The sequence below is a fragment of the Megalops cyprinoides genome, chromosome 2, assembly GCF_013368585.1.
Source record: "Megalops cyprinoides isolate fMegCyp1 chromosome 2, fMegCyp1.pri, whole genome shotgun sequence".
Lineage (NCBI taxonomy): Eukaryota > Metazoa > Chordata > Actinopteri > Elopiformes > Megalopidae > Megalops > Megalops cyprinoides.
The window spans coordinates 61009029-61031773 of NC_050584.1; the positions used below are offsets into that span (position 1 = coordinate 61009029).

Sequence of the window (22745 nt, forward strand, 5' to 3'; positions counted from 1 at the left end):
TTGATATCCCAGTTCTATGCACACGTACACAAGAACGTTCAGCAAGCCACCTTAGCTTTATGCAGTAACCTTAATAGCAATCTCTGAGCGTGTCGTTTTAATGATGTATTAAGTTTGCGATACGACAAGGCAAATGCGTTTAGCAATAAATACAAATTGTGCTTCATAGGCATTTTTCAGCTCTGCGTCACAAGGCGATGGGGAGAAAGAGAACGAGAAAGAGAAAGAGACGGTATCCGCAATACCGGTGCTTGTCTTTTGTCCCTTCCAGGCCGACGTTGTTTAGTCGTATCCTAGCAACAGTACCATGGCAGCACTGGCTCCGTTGCACGTGTCTGTCTTGTTGCCAGGACAACACAGCAACTGATCCTCAAGAAGTTTACGTGAGGTCTTGGAAAGAGGAGAAAACAGTTTGTAAGTTCTAAAAAAAAAGCTGAATTCTGAAATGTTACAAACAATGCTTTATTTACTTATAACGAGTCTGATATAACTAAAAGCTAAGACCGAGAAAGAGGTGATTATTTGACTGACACCAGTGTAGTTTGCTTGGCAGCTACTGTAACGTAGATAAGATTACGCTGTCCAACAGGTTACTGTTACCGTTTATATCTGGTTAGCTATTCAGCATTTAACTTAGCTGGATACCGTTAACATTAATGTTTGTCTTGAGAAACTGAACTTGGCCTTTAGTTCTTGTGGATCATTATAAATTATACGGATTAATTGGGCTACAGTTGTTAATTAGCACGCAGACAACGTAGCACGCAGGCACGTAACTTAAGCCAACTAGCCAAGGTACATTAGCTAGCGTTAACTAGATTTTTTTCTCAAAGACCTGCACAACTGTACGATGGTTGTGCCGCTTGTCGCATATAACTTCCACCAAACTAAATATCTGTGAATGCACAACTTGCCAGTTAACGTGTTAAAATACACGCAGAAGCTTTCCAGTTGCTACAGTATATGACAGGGATCTAGTTTAAGGACGCTTCAGACAGCGCACAGTAAAATGTACTCTTTCTTTCTTTCTCCGCACTTAGAGTGGGTGCCATGGGGGTCGCGCTGACTAGAGCCGCGCAGTGGACCACCGCGAGTTCCGGAGCCGGCAAACTGGAGATCACTCCCCTTAACGAATCCCTGCTGAAGGACATCCTCCGCTTTGTGGAGCACTTCGGCTCCAGGCATCCCCAGGAGGCGAGCCTCGTGTTCAAGGAGCCGCTGCGGTGGGAAACGTCGTTACAGGCCTCGGCTTTCCAGACGGGATATGACATCAGGTAAACGCGAAACAGACTGAATTCTGTTTTGAAGGAAAGCAGGAGCCTTGGTGGCCCTGTCTTGCATTATGCTAGTGCATGTCTTACATTTCCGCATCAGCATGTACAATTTGCTTAACAAAGCAACACTTCCTGTGGTATATTCGGCCTCCAGCAGACGGCATTCTGATCCGTTGTCTGTTTGTTGAGCTTGGGTACTGAGAATACAGTACAGAATACAATAATAAGAAAGTGTGAGAGCTCTAAGTATTTTTATCTGTTGTGCAAAGCAGCTGGGTTCACGTCCAGTATGTTGGAAAGAAAGTGGGATGGAACGGCTTCAGGTCCTTTTCCACCCTTTTAAGAGATTTTCATTCATCTGTTGTAAATTTTTCTGAAACCGTCGAGTGATTCCTGCCTCAGAAACGACACAGCATATTTCCATTAAGGAGTGCGTTGCGTTGAGAATGCAGCACTGAATCCGGTGCGCCCCTGTGCGTGCGCTCCCTTTGGTTTCACAGTGCGTCTGCGGTGAAGTCGCTTGAAACGGACAGCGATGGACACCCACTCCTGCAGCTGTCCTTCCCGTCCATCTCTGTGCTCAGCTTCGGCCAGCTCTCGCAGGTAGCGCAGCTGGCAAAAGATAAGGCCTTAAGGGAGGTCCGGGCGTGCCTCGAAGGTAAGCGTGAAAGCTACAACACGAGAGACGAGTTTTAATAATAAAATAAAATAAAAAAAAAAACAGTGCCTCGCGTTGCAGGTCCTTCTGTAATAATTAAAGTTTAAACTTCAGAGCAAGCTTGGTTGCCCTCAGTATGTGTTTACCGCGCATACCCCGTGGGAATTTCTGTTTATTGCGCTTCTGTAAAAAATGAATTTACTGTATTTTTCATCTAGAACACTGGCCTAGGAAATGGTGGTTTAAAAAAAAAAACAATAAAAATGTGCTAAGGGACCAAAATAGGCGTTTACAGTTTTTTTTTCTTTACTTAGCTAACAGGGATCCGGTGGTAAAGATCCTCGGGCCTAGCTTTGCGACGGTGGAGGGAGAGGACACCTCCGTGCTGCGCCTGCTGGACAGAGTGAAAGAGGACAGCGTGTCGAAGGAGGCCGAAGCCCAAATGAAGCTGCTCTTGCTTCTCCAGCAGCTGGATACGCAGCTGCTGAGCAACTCGCTGAAGCAGATCTCCCGGTGCGTGGGGTCTCAACTTCTCTCTGCATTATTTAGTACAACGTGTTTGGGCGGGGGGGCATTTGTCAAGCGTCCTTGATTGATAACACGTGAAGTCTACGTGCTTTATGTTCTGCAAATTGCAGCACATGTGGCGGGATTAGGGAAAAGTTTATTAGGGGCTAAGCCTTAAACAATGGAAATTAATTGCGGCCTTTTTTTTGTTTTCTGCAGAGAGGTCCGGCTCAGCCCGGCCGCAGTAAAAGACAGCGTGGAGCTGCTGAAACGCTTTTGCGGTGAAAGGGAGAAAAGGGTGTTGAAGTCTGTCGAATACACATCAGGTTTGAATTATTTTCACATTTCTGCGTCTAGAAAAAGCCCTCTGCCATTAAGGGGGGAAATACTGGATATTCCGAAAAACGCGAAATGTCTGTATCCCCGGCCCCGAAACGTGGAAGCGATTATAAACGTCAGATTTCAGTTTACCAAGAGATTAATCAATTTTTCACCCGCCTAAGAGGGGTGGATTTGCCGTACCGTGACAATTAACCGGTCGGAGAAATGCGCGCCGCACTGAGTGATAAATGCTCGTCTCTGAAAAATGTGTCCCTCATGCCGAGGAAAATTGAAACCTTCTACGCAAACACTCGCGCTGGAGATACCGCGCTCATTAATATATGGGCTGTGTCAGGACGGGCTGTGTTTTCTGAAGATGATTTACAACGGCGTGAGGTCACAGCCATAAACCTCCGCTGTTTTCTAACCTGTAATGCAAGGTGATCAGTCATCTCATTATTCAGCTTAGGCACAGGTGCTGATTTTATCTCCCGGGCTAATATACTCATTGACCCCATGTAACTTCTTTTGCCTCCTTCCTACCTCTAGTTGCGGGGACAGCAAAGCGTGTACCCTGTGTATCAGTGAAGTCATGAAGGATGAAATTTTAGTTCTGAGGTGTCGTGTGGAAAGCACAGCCTGTCCATGATTCTTTTGTACATCCAGGACTTTTCCCTTTAGTCTCTTATAATCTCCACAATTGATTTTTTGTTCTCATTGCGTGGATGTAAGTATGCCAAGCATGCCATGTACTCTGAGCGCATGGCGTGTGAAATCAAATGTGCCTCCGTTTTGGCCGATAGTTTTTTTTTTATCTTTGTGTCATTTCCTGTTTAACCTTCCTTTTCTAAAGGCTATGAGTTTCCAAACGGTTGCCGTGCACCTCCATGGAGGCAAGTCCATGGAGAAATCAGCTACCTCGTTATTGAGCCGTGTGACACAGCCCCCCTGTACGTCACCTGCAGCACAGCCGGTGTCTTTCTCAACGGGGTGAGTGTCCGGACGGGAGGGCAAGCGTGAGGAAACGAGTGGATGGTTGGAAATGAAAGCTTACATAGCCAATAGGATTTGTTCCTGGTCAAAGGCATTCCTGAAGTGTTGTTCTTACTTATGTTGATGATATTTGTCACGGTCTGACAGCCCGTAATCCTCAGAATAATTCTTTCGTCTGTAAAATGCCACCTGCTGTGCGCCCTCATTGTTAGGATGATGTTTAATATGTTAGATGGCTGAATAGTATGCAAAGTTCCCTGTCTCACTTGTGTGAATTTGAACAGGATACACTGTGAAAAGCAACATGGATGTCATAAATATGTTAAAACAGTACAGTTGTACAGTAAAGTTCTTTATGTAAATGAACTGTAAACTGCAACATGGCAACTTGTCAAGGTGATTAATCTTAGTCTAATTTTCAAGACACACCGAGTCCCTAATAAGATCAAATTAATGATATTCGCCATTTTTCCAAAGGATTAGGTAAGTGTCACTGAAAAGTTTAGCAATTCATGCGAACGGTTCAACTCCAAATTTCACTTTGCAGCGTTAAACACTTGCAACACTTCACAGACAAATCAAAACTGAGTCTGTCAGGCTTCATTCATATGTAAAGTTCAGTATAGTAAAAAAAAAAGAAAAAGAAAATTGTGCAAACAATGCAAAAATCTTTCACTACACAGACTCATTCTTGAAGAAACAAACTGTACTCACCACAGTTGAAAACCTAGTGTAATTGGCTAGATAGGTTTAGGTAGGTTTTCAGTCTCTGGCAATTTGGTTTTAGGCAGTGGTGCAGTAAACTCCAACTGGGACAGCACTGGATCCACTTTGCCAGAGTTCTGACAGAATGTCTCAGAGGAACCACAGCTGCTTTGAGTATTCGTCCATGTGGCCTAAATCATGCAGTAACATCCAAAGCTTTCAATCACCCTTTCCCCTGCACTCGTCCGTGCTCCTTTCTTTCCACCCCTTTGTGTGCACAGAATAGACAGCACAGCACCTGATGGCCAGGACACGTTTCCTCTCTTAACAATGCGACTGTGTGTTTGCTTTCCATCTTCTGCTACTCCTCATTACTGCACTGTTCCTTACAGTACTCTGTACCATACTACTCCTTATTACTATACTACTCTGTATTTCTGCATTACTCCTGATTACTGTACTCCCACTACTGTATTACTCCTTACCATACTACTCCTTATCACTGAACTATTCCTTACCACACTATTCATTATCACAGTACTGTTTCTTACTTCTGTATTACTTCTTATTACTGCACTATTGCTGTACTACACCTTACTGTACCTCTCCTTACAGTACAACTCCTTATCACTGTATTACTCAGTACCATACTACTCCTTATTACTGTACTACTCCTTACCATACTACTCCTTATTACTGTACTACTCCTTACTGTACAACTCCTTATCACTGTATTACTTCTTACCATACTACTTCTTATTACTGTATTACTCATTACCATACTACTCCTTATTACTGTATTACTCCTTACTATACTACTCCTTATTACTGTACCTCTCCTTACTGTACAACTCCTTATCACTGTATTACTCAGTACCATACTACTCCTTACTATACTACTCCTTACCATGCTACACCTTATTACTGTACTACTCCTTACTGTACAACTCCTTATCACTGTATTACTTCTTACCATACTACTTCTTATTACTGTATTACTCATTACCATACTACTCCTTATTACTGTATTACTCCTTACTATACTACTCCTTATTACTGTACCTCTCCTTACTGTACAACTCCTTATCACTGTATTACTCAGTACCATACTACTCCTTATTACTGTACTACTCCTTACTATACTACTCCTTACCATGCTACACCTTATTACTGTACTACTCCTTATTACTGTACTTCTCCTTACGATACTACTCCGTATCACTGTACTAGCCCTTACTGTACAACTGTTTATCACTGTATTACTCAGTACCATACTACTCCTTATTACTGTACTACTCCTTATCACTGTACTACTCCTTACTGTACAACTCCTTATCACTGTATGACTCCTTACTATACTACTCCTTATTACTGTTCTACTTCTTACTGTACTGTTGCTTATCACTATACTATTTCTCATTGTACTGCTTTGTATTACTTTACTCTACCTCACTGTATTATGCCTCATTGTACAATTATTATCATACTACTCCTTACTATACTCCTTCTGCTCCCAACCTTACCTGACATTAGCTGAGTACGGTATTACATTATTATATATTGCACTGACATCAGCTGAGTACGGTTTTACATTATTATATATTGCACATGTAACAGTGATATTGATTTGCTGCTATCAGTGTTTTGTTTATGACTTTGAGCTCTTAACCTGAGAATCCTAGCTGTGAATTGTAGGTGCAATAGTGCTTTTGTGCAATCGAGAATGTGGTGATGTGCCTTAGTGGCTGCAGGTGAAATCAAGTGTAAGACTGTGAATTGTCCTGGGTGATGGTTTCAGTTGTACAAAGAAACAATGACAGAATTAATCCAGAATTATTTTGTTTTATTTTTGTATACTTTCAGGGCATTAAACAGGAAGGGGAAGAACATGGCTATGAGCGAAAAAGTGAAGTCTACAAGGATCTTGTGACACTTCTGAAAGGGGAATCTCCTCATTTTGCTGAGAACATAAATAAGCAGGTAGTGCTTGGATGACTGGTCTTGCATCACCACACATTCAGAGATTACTTTTGAAGTCTCTGCTTTCAGATACAGTGTATCAGGAAAGTGATGTTTGATTATTGTTGTCGTATTTCCCGCAAAAAGTGATATGATGGATTAACCAATCACTCCAATAATTGCTTCAGTCTGCAGAAAAAAATACAAAAGCATTCTTTATACAACAATTTATAGTTTGGTTGCTGGTGACTCAGTGATATATTTGTAAGAGGAAAAGTATGGGTCACCAGACCGTCTATATAACTATTGGGCCAAATAATTCAAGAACAGAAGGCCTTTGTACATAAAGTTTTATTTTCTAAATTTTCTTAATAAAATAAGTTGAGTAAAAAATGAATTTCCAATTTTTAGCAGCTGTGTTGGCTCAGTGCACTGTACTTGTGTCTGTCACACAAAGCTTATGGTTGCACTGAATTCTTTTTCGCTTGCTCTAAAAAAGAGTTAATATCAACCATGATGTTTTTGTCCTGCATACGTTTTATTATACGTGTAAACAAAGACTAAGATTAGCATTGGTAGCTCTGTTGTCTGTTAGACTGCTTTTGAAATATAATTCTGTCCCTGAGCTATCAAAACGGAAATTCTATTATAAAGACTGATTTCCTTTTACCCAGACCATGTTCTTAGCAAAACTGTAGAGATGGTATCAGAATATATAGTTTGCAGATGTAAAACAGAATAGACAAGAATATCAATTATAGATGTACTGTAACTTGGGCTAATGTGTTGCAGAAGTGACTGTGTGCTTGGAATCATTGGAACGACTTTTGAGCATTTGGGACATCAGGTCATTCAACTCCTCATCAATACAAAGAAGTCAAATAGGAATGCTTGTGTTTGCAGAATTAGTATAAGAACATTGCTCATTCTAGCCCAGTTACGAATCATGTCATTACATCATCATGATAAACAACTACAAAAATAAGTGTTTTCCTTGTCCAGATCCATGCAACTCAGGGTGAATATATGCAAAAGGTAGCGAGCATGAGGGCAATGTGGTTTCGTATTATGTCATATCTGTTAACTGAACGTGTATTAACTGATTGAATTGAACGGAACAGTTATTAATTGCATTTACTGGCTGTCCAATTAATTGCCGAACGTGTAGCACATTCTTGAGCCTTTTGTTTTTTTGACCTGTGTTTACATTTGTTTAGGCCACCAGAGAAACAAAAGAAAATTAAGTTGGCAGTTGAAGGTCTAGAATCTGTGTTGCATATAGTTGCGTACATACCAGTAGCAAAATTCACAAGACTGTCTTCCAATCTGTGTCATAATCCTGTCATATGAATGGGAAGAAATATAAGGAGGAGCTCGTGGTCGCACCGTTTATAAGACCCTGGAATCAGTAGCTATGAACAAAGTGACAGTGAAGAGGGTTATGAGTGAAGGTTATGAAGAAGGGTTTATGAATGTAAGCCGCAGTGCCAGACATGTGTGTGCTGGAGCACCACACAGGCCTACAGCTTTTACCTGATATAAGTCCTTATGTGGGGACTGATGAGAGCTATGAGAGGACAATGGACAGAGGAAGTACAATCAGCAGAGATTGATTTGTTAAATACAAATAAAATTACTTTCAAGTTAAATTTTTTGTTAGCGGTTGCCAAGAATGGTGATGAATTGTGGATGGATTGTGTCATATTTTGATCATCCTGTCTGTTGGCACATTGTCTGTAAATTGAGGCGTTGAAGGGTCTTAGACATATCTTAAACATACCGTATATTGATCCTTTTAATCTGATCCTATAACAACATTTTCAGGTGTTGTAATTTAAAAAATGTCTTTGGTTAACTTTGTAACAGTTAAATTTTGCTTTGCCTTGAGATTCCCATAAGCTCATCCACACATTCCTATGCCTCACTCAGATACAAATTTTGTAGTAGCAAGGAATAAACCTTCTACCTTTAAGGTCAAAATATTCTCTTTTAATGGCCTGCAAATGTAATTTGTTAGCTCAGAAGTAGGCCATTTTAAACAGTTTGTTCTGCAGTACTGCAGTGCCAAGCAAACTTGAACCAGGAAGGTGACAGCCAGATATAACAAACAGATCCCTGAACATATCTGGATGTTTCCAATATTAGGACCAATGTCTTCTCATAGTTTTATTACTTTAGACATTCTTAATCAAATGAGTGTGTACTGCCAAAAGAAAAAAGATTTACAGAGGAACGATCAAATTTGAGATTTATTATGGACACGTTTTGAAAATACCATCTCAGTAGATATTGGAAATATTTCTTTATTTTATGTTGTAAAGTTTGAACTTCTTCGGAATGCCTTTGTGAGTCATATCCCAAAGGCGGTGGCGATGGTTTCTAGTCATATCATTGGGCCGTTTACTGGGCTACCCTTGAAGCCATTTTTGGCAACTTTCGGTGTATTCACATGAGCTTTAAAGCAGTTTACATTTTAAAGAACTTGAAACCTTGTATTTTACCCTCTGTGCCAAGAGATGTGGAAGATTTCAGTCTGAAATGACTGGTCTATTTACTGGGCTACTTTTAAAACCAGCTTGGCTACTTCTGGTATTTTTTGATTTTGCTTATGGCTGCTTTCAGCATGGTGTCCTCCCCTGAGGGCCACTCTGACCATGGGAGAAGAAACGGAACGCTGAAGACTTGATCAGCTGCAGGAGTGGATAGGCAAGGTTTCAGGGCCTGTCCAAGGGTGCTCCGAAACCTCGTTGGTGAATACATTGCGTGCCACGTTGAAGCTAAACATCAAGAGTAACCATGAATGGGGCCGTTTTCGAGCAGAAGCTCGTTTTCTGCCTTAGCAGGTGTCTGCGATTAAAAACTTTCCCGCCTGCAAACTATTCATGTGTCCTGCTGGCATGCTAATGTGAGTTGTAAAGGGGGGGAAAAAAAGTCTTCAAATCTTAAAAATCATCACTGAACAGTGACACAAAGCCCCTACTTTCCTGGTGCCAAGCTTCAAGCTTCAAGCTTCAGCGGGTGGAATGTACAGAAACAATAAACGTTTGATGTTGTTCAGCAAATTAATTGAAAGGGTTTCTGCCGTGTAAAGCAGTGAAATGTGTTATTTCTTTCTCAGCTTAATAAAGGCCAAATTGTTCCTCTGGCCGTGGAATGTTCTGAAGGCGTTTTTACATACACGGTTACTAATACAAATTCATAACCCTGATTGGTTTTATGTGGTTCTTCACAGGCTGGAAAGCGTCTAGCCCTACACAGACCCGTGTGTGATATGTCTGTCAGAAATTAATGAAGAGGCAAGGTGTCAGATGTAGACTGGAAACTATGTTGTATAACTTGAAAGAATCATGACGAACCAGAGTTTTTTTTTTGTTGTAAGAACAATCATTCAGAAGAAGAGAGTTTTTTTTAAACAGGCCAAGTCTATATAATTTTACAACCAAAATTTATTGTATATTTCAGTGCTAGCATTTCTGTACAAATTGAGAAAATTCTTTTTTTTTTCCCGTTTTTTTTTTTTTTCTTCTTTTTAACAGGATTTCGCAGTTCAAGAAGAGCCTCTGTCGAGCGAGAAGGTGGTGCATGTGGAATCGGTTGATGCGGAGGAACAAGGCCAAACCCAAAGGTCTTACGAGCTTCAGGAAAAGAATGTGCGCGAGAAGCCGAGACAACAGCGTGCACAGAACAAGCCAGGCAGGCAGAAATTAGAACCATCTTTGAAATGGAAGAACCTGGGTCTCGCGGACCCGTACGAGTATGTAATGACTCCGCTCGCCTATGAAATACCAAACTGACCCGACGCACTTTGAGTGGTGGCGATCAGACCCACTGTAAGGGATTCAACATCGATGTCGCCTGAAGTGAAAGACGTCCACAATGGTGCTGTGTGTCATATTCACACGCCAGCAGACGTGTGCCGTAAAAGAGTGGTTATGGAGGATATGTATGTTTTTTGAGCATGGCCTGATTTTCATGATTACCTCATAGCTTTGGTTAACGGTCCTCCTTCCCTGAACGGCACCCTCTGAGCAACCAGGTGACATTTGGAAACGATCAGTTAAGGAGTGAACTAGCACACCTGTTGCTTGACAGATTAATAGATGTCACCAAGCCTGTTATAATCCAGAAACAGATTTTTCGTCATCAGCATTCAACAATTCAAGTCAAGTCAGATCACAGCTTGTGATTTATTTGAGCGTTGTGTAACCGTACTTTGCGATAGCTCCTTCGAGGTATTGATCGGCTTGTGAAAACACTGTGGTAGCTGTGATTACTCCTTTGTGGGGCTACCTTCATTTTAAGTGTAACAAGATTAAGTTAATAACCTTTAATTGAAGCCGCAAAGCAGGGTCTGATTTGGCAATCACACGTGCGTGATCTGTGTAAGGTGTCAGGTTGTTTTCCTTTTCTTCCAGGGATGCAGAGGAGAGGAAGTCTAAAAAGCAAGGGGTAAACGGCCGATTAGCTGAAGGGCAGGACAAACCCCTGCGGTCAGAGAGCAGGAAAAAAGCCGATTTCTCTTTATCGTCTCTGCCCGAGCGTCAGTCTTCACAAAAAACGTAAGTCCTTTGCTTCACAGCGTTACCCGTTTTTTCGGCAGTAACTCGACCCTCTCGTTTGTCTTCAGCACTCTGGATAGGGGAACCGCCTATAGTAAAGAAAGCAGAGAATTTAGCTTTAACTCAGACTTAGTTACTGAAAAAACTTGGCACTGCCCACCACCCATTGTAATATTTTCTTTTGGAATTGATAATAAACTTTTATATGAGCCAATGTATAGCCTTATGTACAATTTTCCCCTCTTTTGCAGAGTTTCAGTAAGATTTCCAGCTGTCTCTGTAATTGTGACTGCCATTGTATAAAGGCTCCTAATAAACTTACTGGGTCGACTCAAGCAAGCGTGCTTTGATCACTTAGCGCTATGCACTAGTGAAACTTGGTACATGTACGAACGGGGCCGCGGGGAACTTGCTGTGGTGGACACCAGTAGTGGACACCGAGGGAATGCACAGCGGGTTACGGTGGCCACCGTTGGTGTTTATCATGGCTTACCCTGCATGGAAAATGGCAGTAAGCTGGGGATTTTTTTTTTTCGTTTGGATAAAGAGCTCCCTGGTATTGCTATCTCGGTACATGGGAACAGGCTCCCCCTGGCCCTGTTTGATTGTGTACCAAATTTCATTGCTCCGCAGCGTACCGTTTTCATGATACAGTTATTTGAAAGGCCCGACTGACTTTAAAAGCCATCTGCATATGTGTTTGCGTGTGCAATACAGGCCTGTCTATGACGGTGAGCTCAGCCCCTCCGTATTGCTGTCAGGCTTAACTACTGCTTGGGGCTCCAAGGATATTGCAATCTGACACTTCAAGTGAGACTCTCGATAATAGATTAATGATTATTGCAACACTAACGACCCCGGGAACCACCTAGCTAATTGCAGAGCTGCGTTTTTCTGACAAACTACCCAGAGCTACGATTTCTATGATATCATCCACCTCACATACATTATCACATATGATGATTTCTTGGCCTGCACAAAGGTAAACATTGTTACTTTTATTTGTGTAACCTATTCATTGTGGATTTTATAGCACAGTTATACAGAATGTAATGTATGTTGTATAGATTCACCATGTGGTCTTTCTGAAGCCAGTGCAGTGTTAATGGCTGAGCTGTAGACTGAGCCTTCCACCCTCCATTTTCACAAAGATGTCTGGTTGCTCTGGACTCCCCTTTACTGAGTAGCCTCAGGACCAGCATGGAGGTTCCCTGGCAAAGCACATTCACGGCCTGTCGTTTTTTTGTAAAGCAAAACCCCGGGAGGAGGGACCAGGGCCGAGAACTTCAGCGAGAGCTCGTCGGAGAGCGAGGAAGAGGAGGAGCAGCTGGAGCACCGTCCGGAGAGCAACACGGACCTGCCCTCCGAGTACTGGCAGATCCAGAAGCTGGTCAAGTACTTAAAGGTAACGACAGTGCCACGATCAGCCTCGGCCTCTGCTGGTGACGTGTTAGCATGCTGCTGCTGGCAGTGTGACTGAACCAAATGATGCCTTCAGCCATATTGAGGGTTTTTCGGTTGTTGTTTTGTACTTTCACATAAATCTCAGCTGCTGGGAGGATGGAGACTGAGCTTCATCTTGTGAACTGACAAATTGGCATTGCCGTTGACAAAGTGTTTTTCTTACCTTTCAGTTTCTCTTTGATGGTGGTACAGGTTTGTTTGCGGGTTACATATGAATTTATATTGTGGTGTATTATATATTCAAATGAATTTCAGTTGCAGCTACAACATTGTGTCATCGCCCGCAGTAAATATATTCCCCAACTGTGCTTTCCATCGGCTTCATTTTTAAGCGATGTGTATGCTTGTGTATCAAGCTGCCCGTGAAGATTGAAGTGGCTGCCGGATGAAATAACATACATGTATGAGGTACTTCTGTTTTAAATAGTGCGTTGTTTCAGAACGTTTATTGAAGTGGTGAGCCTGGTTCCCGGGCTTGTGGTTTTTGACGCAGGGCTGTCCAGCGAGCCAGAACTCGGGCGCCTTGCCCGACGACAGCTGCACAGTGCAAGCGGGTCGCCTTCGCTGCAGTGCGTAAACGCAGTGCCGAGTGTCTGATGGTGCATGTGGTGCGTATTAATGTGTCAAAACATGAACGACAGATACATGTGACCCAGCCTGCCTGGGAACACTTCAAAAGCCTGCCTTCCGCAAGCGATGTGCGCTCTTCACAATTTACCAGGGCCTGTGTTTTAGCGTGTACACAGATACTGTGCCAACGGGGCAGTAAGTAATATAACCAGCATGATGTGGATCCGATGGCCTTACACACTGAGTCCTGAGTGATGTCTCCCTCTGTGTCTGACTGCTGTTCCACACACTTCCTTGCAGGTGCTGTGTTGATCAATACGTGTGACTGTGGTAGTGGTAGAGGAATGTGTGGCCTGGGGCCCCATGGAAGCTCAGTTTTGGGGTCCCCTTGACTAATATTAGCAAAAATCACGTTAAAAAGAAATGTCATTCCCTGTATTTTAATGTTTTGCACATTAAATCTCTGTGGGAACATTCAGATATGATTGTGCAATTTATGAATAGAACAAACAGCTTTCCGCAGTCTGGAATAAATTTAAGTTTGAAGGGGACGTTTTCAGATGTTTTTTTTTTCAGGTTTCAAAAGATGCGCTGCACTTATGACACGAAAAAAAAAACAGCAAATGTCACTCTGAATACACAGCTTCGTAGCCCGCTAGTAAAGGACAAGCTAAGCAGATTAATATTTGGCATTACTGCCATTCTCCAAATCTGAATCAATTTTATTAATAAGACTAATATGCATTAGCTCACTAAGTTGTTAATTGCATCAGGCAACCAAGCTAAATGAATTGAGACAGCTGTAGAAGTCAAACTTGGCAGCTTGGATATTAACCCTTTCTAATAAAACCCTCATGTAGTCTTGCTGCAGTTTATTGTAGTTCAGCTGTTCCTGCTCAAAGGAATAGTAGCAAATGCACATACGCATAATTAGCTCAGTTCAGTTCAAGTTCAGTTCACAGTTTATTGTCATATGCACAGTAAAGAAACAAGTTCCCTGTACAACGAAATTCTTCCTTTGCCTTCCACTTATGAATGCCGTTAAGAGTAAGAGGTACAATTAGGTAAGAAAACACAAGAATCTAAGAAAGAAAATATATAAAAAAAGGTCCGAGAGTGTAAGAAAAATAAATAAATAAAGGATATATACATTAAATGTGCAAAAAGGACATCAGTGCAGTGTAGGATGTGCAATGCTGATGCAATGTCAGTTCCATTCCATTGCACAGTTGGCTGCGGTGTGGGTGTGTATGTGTGGATGTATGCATGGGCTAGGCTGGGGAGGTGTGTATTAGTGTATTTGACCCATTCGAGAGTCTGATGGCTGTTGGACAGAACAAGAGCGGAACGAGCAAACACGGCTGCCACGGAAGGGCGCCATGATCTCACTCAGATGGCCTAAATACGGTGTAAATACAGTACACTCATAAAACTAATAATACACTAATAATACACTAATAGTACACTAATAATATTCTCCATTAATACACCCATAAGATGCATGTCCTAACAAGAATGTACATAATTTGTGCACAATGGAAGAAAAGTCCCTTTAGGAATGTAGTCTCTTCTTTCCTAAAACAAAAAATTAGATTAAGAAATGTACAAAGGATAATACTGAGCAGATTAGTACATTAGTTCTCTGCTTTCCTGGACTGAGCTCTCTGATGATGTTGTTTGTTTTCCTGTACATTCAGATAAAGCTGTGCATCGATTAATGATTTCATGCCTTGGTAGGATGCATCTGTAACCTGCACAAATCTGTACTCCACACTGAGAAGTTATTTATGGGGTTTGTCCAGTAGTCATTTTGTAATATCATTACCATCAGAGGCTGAAACTAAGTCTGAGCCAAACTAAATATGGGGTTTTTTATTTAGGAACAAGAACATTTTTTTCAGTGTGAAGACAGACATTTTTATTTTAGGAAGTTTCGATGAAAGTGACATATTAATGACTTGCTTTCTGTTTTCTTGGCGCATTTTGAAGCATCATTTTTTTAGATTTGTCTGAAATAGTGACACGTTATGTAAGATAAACGTGAAGATAGGTGTTTGCCTGGGTTCAGCGGAAATATGTGCTGATATACTTGGTTCTTTTATACCTAAGTATGTCAGTATATTGAAAAGATCAAATACAAAACTGAAGATTTGAACACAGCAGCTGTACTCACTCCTGTGCTGTGCCACTCCCCGTCAGCATATATACTGTGAACTGCGCATTTATCAGCGAATGTCTGAGTCAGCGTTTCACTCGGCCTGGACAAACCTTTAATCATTCAGCTGTCATGCCTGGCTGCATCTTTCTGTGCTTGTACCGGTTCATACACTGTATGTATGTGGCCTGTGTGAGTGTGTATTTATACCTGTGTTTTTACTACAGAAATCAGCTCACACTGACGGATTTGAGTGAGGCCTTGAAAGTTTGTGTGTTTTTTTTTTTAGACTAAATTGGGCAAACAGTTATTTTTAAATGGCACAAACCTAAGTGTGTGTATATTTAGAACAGGGCTTTATGGTCTCAAACATGCAGTACACCTGAAGTGCATTCATTCACTGTACAGATGGTAAAGGAACAAGCATTACAGTTTCCATACTTCTCAACTGGCATCACTGTATAGCTAACCACAGGGTGTTTTACAAGTAGAAGCCAAACTGCCTCATTAGCTAGCTGCAGATATATATGGCAGCAAAACAGTGTTTCATAGAAAAGCTTTTCGCATTAGCTGCTACTAATCATTTCACTCTCAACTGTTCTTGATTAATCCCCCCCTGCGTAAACTGTTGCTTGGAAAACACTTTTAAATTATTTTTGAAAAATTGTGACATTGCTTCCAATGAAATTACATCTAGCAGAGACCTGATTACACATTGTGTTTCTTCAGTAGTGTGTCAATGAGATTGCTTTCAAAGTGTTGGAAATAGCAGCGAAGTAACATGTGTTGTGGTACAGTATCGCTTGATGGTTACACAAACAGTAAAATCAAAATCAAGTGAAAAAGACATCTTTATTTTACATAAAATTTCAAACCAATTCAGACATTTGATTTTCAGCATCTAAGGCGTAATGAATATTGGCTTCATGTCATCATTCATTTTCATTCATTATTTCTCTCATTTCTGAGTGCGGCAACATATGCTCAAATAGTTTTGCTGTTTGAAGTGTCATATGCACTGAGAAGGACAGTTTGCAGGGAAACTCACTGGATGTCAGTCACTTTTTTTATTGCCAAACTGCAGCGTTTGAAAATTGTCAAAAAGCCCCTTGGTTCTGACAGTGGCGTGTGGAATCCTTGCTGAAGGTGTTCTCCCTCTGCTGGTGTGTAGCGGTACTACAGGCTCCCGTTGAGCTGTGCACAAGGAGCAGGGTTTAGCCACTTATTTCAGATGATTACCAAATGCCTTTCGCTAGCAGGACTGACTCTGTCAGACTATGTCAGTCTGCACTATACACAGATTTGGAGAGATCTGAGTTGTTTCCGGTAGTATAACTTTATAACTTTACGTTTTTATACATTGATAATGAAAGATTATTGAACTTGAAGGGGGAAGTTATTACAACAGTAATTTTGTTTTCAAGAATAATTAAGATACTGTACTTTGGAAGGAAAGCATAATTTTTTAAGGTCATTAAGTTACAAGCTAGCGAAGAATCACACAGACCAGAAATTCTTCTTTTTTATAACCGACTACAGCATCTCGAGAAAAGCACATTTCATTATTATTTTTTCAGCATTTTTCCTTTATTTTTTTTAGCCTTATCGTGAGGAATGGATCAAAAAGCTTTTGACTTCAGGAGAAATGCCTATTCTATGGGTCCACTGTATCTAAAAATAAAGGTTTACCACATTGAAAACATTATTCCAGCTGAAAACTGGATTATTTCTCTCATGCTCTGATAAAGCAATCTTCCATATGAAATGACAAAATAATGTAAAAATGATTTCTGCGTTTTCTGTTTTACAAAACGTACGCACATATTCCTGCTTTGTATTTAAGGGCTTCCTTTCAAATACAAAAAAAAAGCACAAAAATATTTGGACGCCTAACATTAGCTGTATTGTTCCTCTGAGTTGCAGAAGTACGGCAGAGCCAGTCATACGCTAACATCTTTCTTTACTGGAGATCCTATTTGAATGATTTTTTTTTTTTCAAAAAATATGCATTCAGAAAGAACCACCAATCATTTCCCCCCTTTTGTTACTCAGATTGGGCTTGGCGGAGTTCTCTCTATTTTCATCCCTAGCCTGGCGCTGCAACTCTGCTCCAGAGAAGGCAAAAAAGCAAAAACCACACGCATCCCCTGAGCCTCGGCCCCTGCCAAGCCCGGTCGCTTCTTTTTTACACTGGGTCTGCGAAACACTAGCTCTGGCTCCCCTCCACCTGACGCGGGGCCAGCTCCCGCACACGCACCCGCGCCCACACCCGTCCGCTGGCCCGGGGTTCAGAGGTCAGGGGTCAGCGGAGTCCGGCTGGCCCGGGACACCGCCGCCAGCTTCTGTCACCGGCGGCACAAGCACACTCTGCGTGAAGCCTCTGGACCTTTCATTCAGTTTAAACTGGTAGCCACTCGGTAGCTCGGTAGCTAGTGCACCTGCATACCTGGCCAAAATTACCTTTAGTAATGATCATGAACTGTAGTGACTGCCACTGACACACAGCTGAACTAAAGGTGTGGTTCAGTGAAATGGTAGCCACATGTCACACCTCTGTTTTCAGTGCAGACTATACATAAAGCATGAACTACTTTACAGTATCATACAGATGGATGTTCATTGTTGTAGCAGTAAATGTGTTTTCTTTTGATCTAGTTTATATTAGTTTAAATGTATCTAGATCATTTGGTGCTTCACAGCTGCTTAACCATTTGAATTTAATTTTGTTTTGATATCTGTTAAATGAATATGTTTGATAGGAAATGAATGTTTAGTAATGGCCATAATAATATTAATTGGAAAAAATGCACATTGCTTGTCTTTTGCAAATTCCTATCGACTTTAGATAAATACTAATTATGTGCTGTGAAATTCAGGATTTGTAACTCAGTAGTGAGTGCACCCAATGGGATTAACAGAGAGGTCGAGAAGTGATTGCCCTCTGATACATCGGTAATTGACTGCGTTTCGCAGACCTTGAATGGATGGATTTATGGATCCCCTTCATACTTTCCTAGTTTGTAATGTGTGATATTTAAAGATATTTTTCCTCAGGATGTAATTTATGAGGACATTTAGTCACTGCTGCTCAGATTGCCAAATCCTGCTGGTAGCAAATGTCTTGAACAGTGGGTCTTAACTTTATGCACCAGAACCAGGCAAAGTGCAGGGGAGACCCATTCACCTGGGTTAAGTCGTCAGGATGAAACGTTTGTCCTTTTTCTAAACCCCCGTTTTTGTTTTTTTTCCTATAATGATATGTGCATATGAAAGCTAGTTTAAAATTACGTTTTGTGAATGGTTTTGGCGGAAGGAAGGAGCAGTCCGCTGAAAACGCTGCAAAAAATATTGGGGACGTACCACCAATTCGGTTCTGCGTCTCAGAATTTTTACATTTCTAAGAGGCTAAAGTGTATCAGTAAGTGCATATTTGATATATGTTTTTTTAACCTACCCTTAGCATGGTTCTGTCAAGGAAAGTTTTATTATTGTAGGTAGTCAGATGGGGATTTTTTGTGTGTGTTTTAAGGAATTCTTTATCACTTCAAGACCAAAGCGAACAAAAAAATTCAAGCATGTGATCTTTTTTTTTTTTCTTGTTTCAGTTCTAAACATAGCTTTTGTTTTTACAAGGTCTGATCACTGCCCTCTGAATCCTTTGAAGAGTATGAATGGTGAAGACAAAGGAAGAGTGGATCAACTGCTGTTAATGGACAAATGGTTTACATTTAGGCCAACATCATAATATGGGCAGCACATGTGCGGGGTCTCAGGCTGTTTCAGACCTCTCTCACTCTGCTTTTAGCGAGACTTGAGAAAAAGCTTGTTCAGACTGGGGTTGCTTTAAATATGTTTCCAAACATTACTTTTTACAGTTGTCTTGAGGAGTCAACCATGGATGTAAAACTAGTACTATTATTAAAGTGAATATTAAAGATGAATGAGAAGATAGTGTTATTGCTGTGTAATAATATAACAGATACATGTGCACTTCTGAGCAATTGAAGTAATTTGCTTTGTGGCTTCCTACGTGAGATGTTGCTGTTGTGTGTAATGAATAAATGCAGAAGCAGGAAAATCTTGAATTTGATGAATTTAACTGAATCTGTGGTTAATTTAAAGGGGAAAAAAATCTCCTAAAAGGTGACTGTTCACTTGCCAAGAGATTTTGCTTTGTATCCAGTGTTGCATTTCAAAGCCATGTAACGCGTCCAGTATTACACCAGCTTTCTGCTTAATTTTCTACCTACGGTACTTTGCTTGAACTTTTCATTTGCAGTTACCGTTTTTAGTTTTGCAGTGTTTTTTTTTTAAACCTAAACAACTAAAAACAGATTGACCCAATACTGAAAAAATACCTTTCAGAGTTGTATTTGGCTCATGGCAGGCACTTCTTGCTGACTCCTTTTTTTCTTTTGATCAAACTGTCCATCTTTCTTTGGACCTGTTGCTTACTGTCCAAAAGACACCCAGCTCAACATCAGTTCCCTATGGCGGCATACCCTAGACCCTCCGAATGGCTGGGGTGTTGTTTTAGGGTGGTAAAAGGCACACATGAAAAAGTAGCTGTGGAAAAGTCCAATATCAGAGGGGGAGCCGCGATAACCTTCAGACCACCTGTTTTGAATCTATATGGTACTGCATATACATATTGCATTTAAAAGTAATAAAAGAAAAATCTGCTCAATATCCTGTCTCGTATATTGCAGGACCTTAAAAAGGGAAAAAAATCAGGTTTTTACACAAACCACTTGTTTACTTTGTAGTTACTTAGTAGCTAATTTGAGGGAAGAAAACTTAAAAGACGGTGTGTGTATATAGCAACTGTCAAAACACAACGTCTGAAATACAAACTCGCTATTATCTTTTACATTTCAGTGTTCCTTTTCTTTGAATTTCTAAGTTAGGTCATTGTCTATGGTTTTTGGCTATAGTACAGTACTCAGAATCAACTTCATGTATGTTTTTTTGTTTCTCTGTGTTTACAGTGGCAAAACTAAAAAGTTGCAACCTTGAAGTAAACAAAGTTATGCCAGGGGGACATTTTCATAAAGAGGCCTGCTATTTCAATTTATTAATGCTTCATAACTCTGGCTTTGCCAGCTATTTCATTAATTCATGCTTGTGAATTATTATTTTTAGGGAGGCAATCAGCCAGCCACAGTGATTGCTCTGTGCTCAATGAGGGACTTTAATTTGGGGCAGGAGACCTGCCAATTGGCCATCCGGGACGTAGGTGGCCTTGAAGTTCTCATTAACTTGCTGGATACCGAAGAAATCAAATGCAAAGTAAGTCGCTCCTGCCAAAGAACCTGGATGCCTACAGGCTAACAGAAATACGTTGTCTGCCAGTTTGTGTGTTCAGAGCAGGGCTCTCTAAGGCAACAGTGCAAATGCCAGTGTTTAAAGAAAGCAGGGTAGTAATTATTGTTCTTTTTAATTTACATAATGAGCCGGATTTACAGCGTACATTTATTGGAAAATTAGGCGCTGTCTGTTTTTAGCGTTCCCGTGGGTATTGATGTTCTTTGTGCATTTGCCTTGACAGACCTCACATTAGCATTACTGTTAACAACGATTCCTAAAGCACTTGAGAATGCATCTGCTCTATAAAGTTGCTTTTTTTTTTGGTTGAGAAGCTGATGTTCCAAAAAAACGAGGAAATTTTTCTCTTTTGCCGTCAGATTGGCTCTCTGAAAATCCTGAAGGAGATCAGCCGAAATTCTCAGATCAGGAGGGCCATCGCGGACCTGGGGGGCCTGCAGACCATGGTGACCATACTGGACTCCCCGGATAAGGAGCTCAAGTGTCTGGCCGCAGAGACCATTGCCCACGTGGCCAAGTTCCGGAGGGCCAGGAGGACGGTGAGACAGCACGGCGGAATAAAGAGATTGGTGAGTTTCAAAAACAAAAACCGACACCCTGCATTACGCATTACACTCAGTGTGTTTCTGGCTTCTCCTTTCAAAGGTTTCGGCCCTAATGACGCAGCTCTCTCAAAGTCAGGTCTCGTTTCGCAAACAGCAGATCCGACGACTTCAGAGTAATCCAGTGGAAAGCAGATAGAATGTCGTCGTCAGCGCTGCCCCCAGCTTTTCTGTTTATTTGCGGGGCACCCGGTGATTAAAGCTGGTGCCTTGTATATTTTCCTAAATCCCACATCGGATGTATTCAATTTAGTTACGAGATATCGCAGCTGCGGATTAATTTCTTGCAAAATTACAGGCCACCTGTGAACCGAGAGCGCAATGGCCGCGTGTGCGTCGTTTTAGCGTTCAGGAAATGTAGGTCAGCGCAGTGAGTGATTGTTTCCTAAACTGTCAAATTTCCACCTGGAAAATAAATAAAAAAAAAGAGCAGTGCTGAATTTCTTTTCGCTGCAGTGCGGCACTTTTTGCTCTGTTAATTTTTGTGCTGTGGCAAGTGACTTTTGAGTTTTGTGGCATAATTATTATTTCATTATTTCATAAATCGTTACAGACAGCCATATGACCGAACGGTCGACATGTATGCCTTTCACTGCCTGTGTCACTCATGGATTCAGTCAAAACTTTGCTGTGAGTCATCCATTTTAACAGCCATTTCTAGTTATTGCAGAAAAACATAATACATTACATTACATTCATTTAGCAGATGCTCTTATTCAGAGCTACTTTCAGCACAGAAGGACAGAAGTGCATCCATTCAAGCTGAATGAGCAACAGTGAGTGTGAGCATAACACTGTTCAAGCACCACCACAAGTTACCTTGTGCAGCCTGAACAGACAGCGTAGAAACTACGGGAATCCAAGTGCACACACTACCATACATTACAGTCATTAGATCACAGGATCCAAAACACACCGCGATACTACACATAAAATAAACAGCAAGTAATACAAGTATTACAAGTAGCGGGTGTTAGGGGTTAGGGATAATAGCAGATATGAAGACCTCTCCTGTGGATCAGTTCAGAAGGGACAGTGCGATATAAAATGTAGTTGATAAAGACGGGGACTGCAGGTGCGTGAGTGGAGATTAATGCTGCGTTGTATGGGCAGAGTACAGCATAGTGGTAAGGATCAGGCCTCATAACAGAAAGGTTGCTGGTTCGATTCTCTCCTCTCCTTTGTCCCCCTGTTGTACCCCTACTTATCCCAAAGTTGCCTCAGTAAATATCCAGTTGTATAAACTAATAAACATGTAAAAACTGTATCCTATGTGAGTCGCTCTGGATATATGACAATGTGCGTCTGCTAAATGACAGTAATGTAATCTAATGTAATGTGCTGTAATGTCCCTTGGAGGTGGAGCTGCTGGACTGCGTCCCGGACTCGGCCGCACTGACGGAAGAGCAGGAGAGGGATGTGGAGGTGGCCCGCTGCGGGGCCCTGGCCCTCTGGAGCTGCAGCAAGAGCACCAGGAACAAGGAGGCCATCCGCAGGGCCGGCGGCATCCCGTTGCTCGCGCGCCTCCTCAAGTCCCCCCACGAGAACATGCTGATCCCCGTGGTGGGCACGCTGCAGGAGTGCGCCTCCGAGGTGAGCCGGCCAATCGGCGAACTCCCCCCGCCGCCCTGCCCCGCCCACACGGGGGCCTCA

At 41.6% G+C, this 22745-nt stretch overlaps 1 protein-coding gene across 1 annotated transcript in view; it reads left to right on the plus strand.

Moving 5' to 3' along the window:
- The first annotated feature begins 337 nt into the window (after positions 1-337).
- odad2 (outer dynein arm docking complex subunit 2) overlaps positions 338-22745 on the plus strand; it is a 41896-nt gene continuing 19488 nt past the window's right edge. The window contains exons 1-13 of the mRNA XM_036520655.1: positions 338-414; positions 1041-1274; positions 1775-1932; positions 2247-2445; positions 2659-2765; positions 3614-3750; positions 6322-6438; positions 9954-10171; positions 10833-10976; positions 12228-12381; positions 20308-20454; positions 20850-21059; positions 22452-22685. Coding sequence (XP_036376548.1) covers positions 1051-1274; positions 1775-1932; positions 2247-2445; positions 2659-2765; positions 3614-3750; positions 6322-6438; positions 9954-10171; positions 10833-10976; positions 12228-12381; positions 20308-20454; positions 20850-21059; positions 22452-22685 — 2049 coding nt within the window. The 5' untranslated portion in view covers positions 338-414; positions 1041-1050. The remainder of the gene's footprint in view (positions 415-1040; positions 1275-1774; positions 1933-2246; positions 2446-2658; positions 2766-3613; positions 3751-6321; positions 6439-9953; positions 10172-10832; positions 10977-12227; positions 12382-20307; positions 20455-20849; positions 21060-22451; positions 22686-22745) is intronic.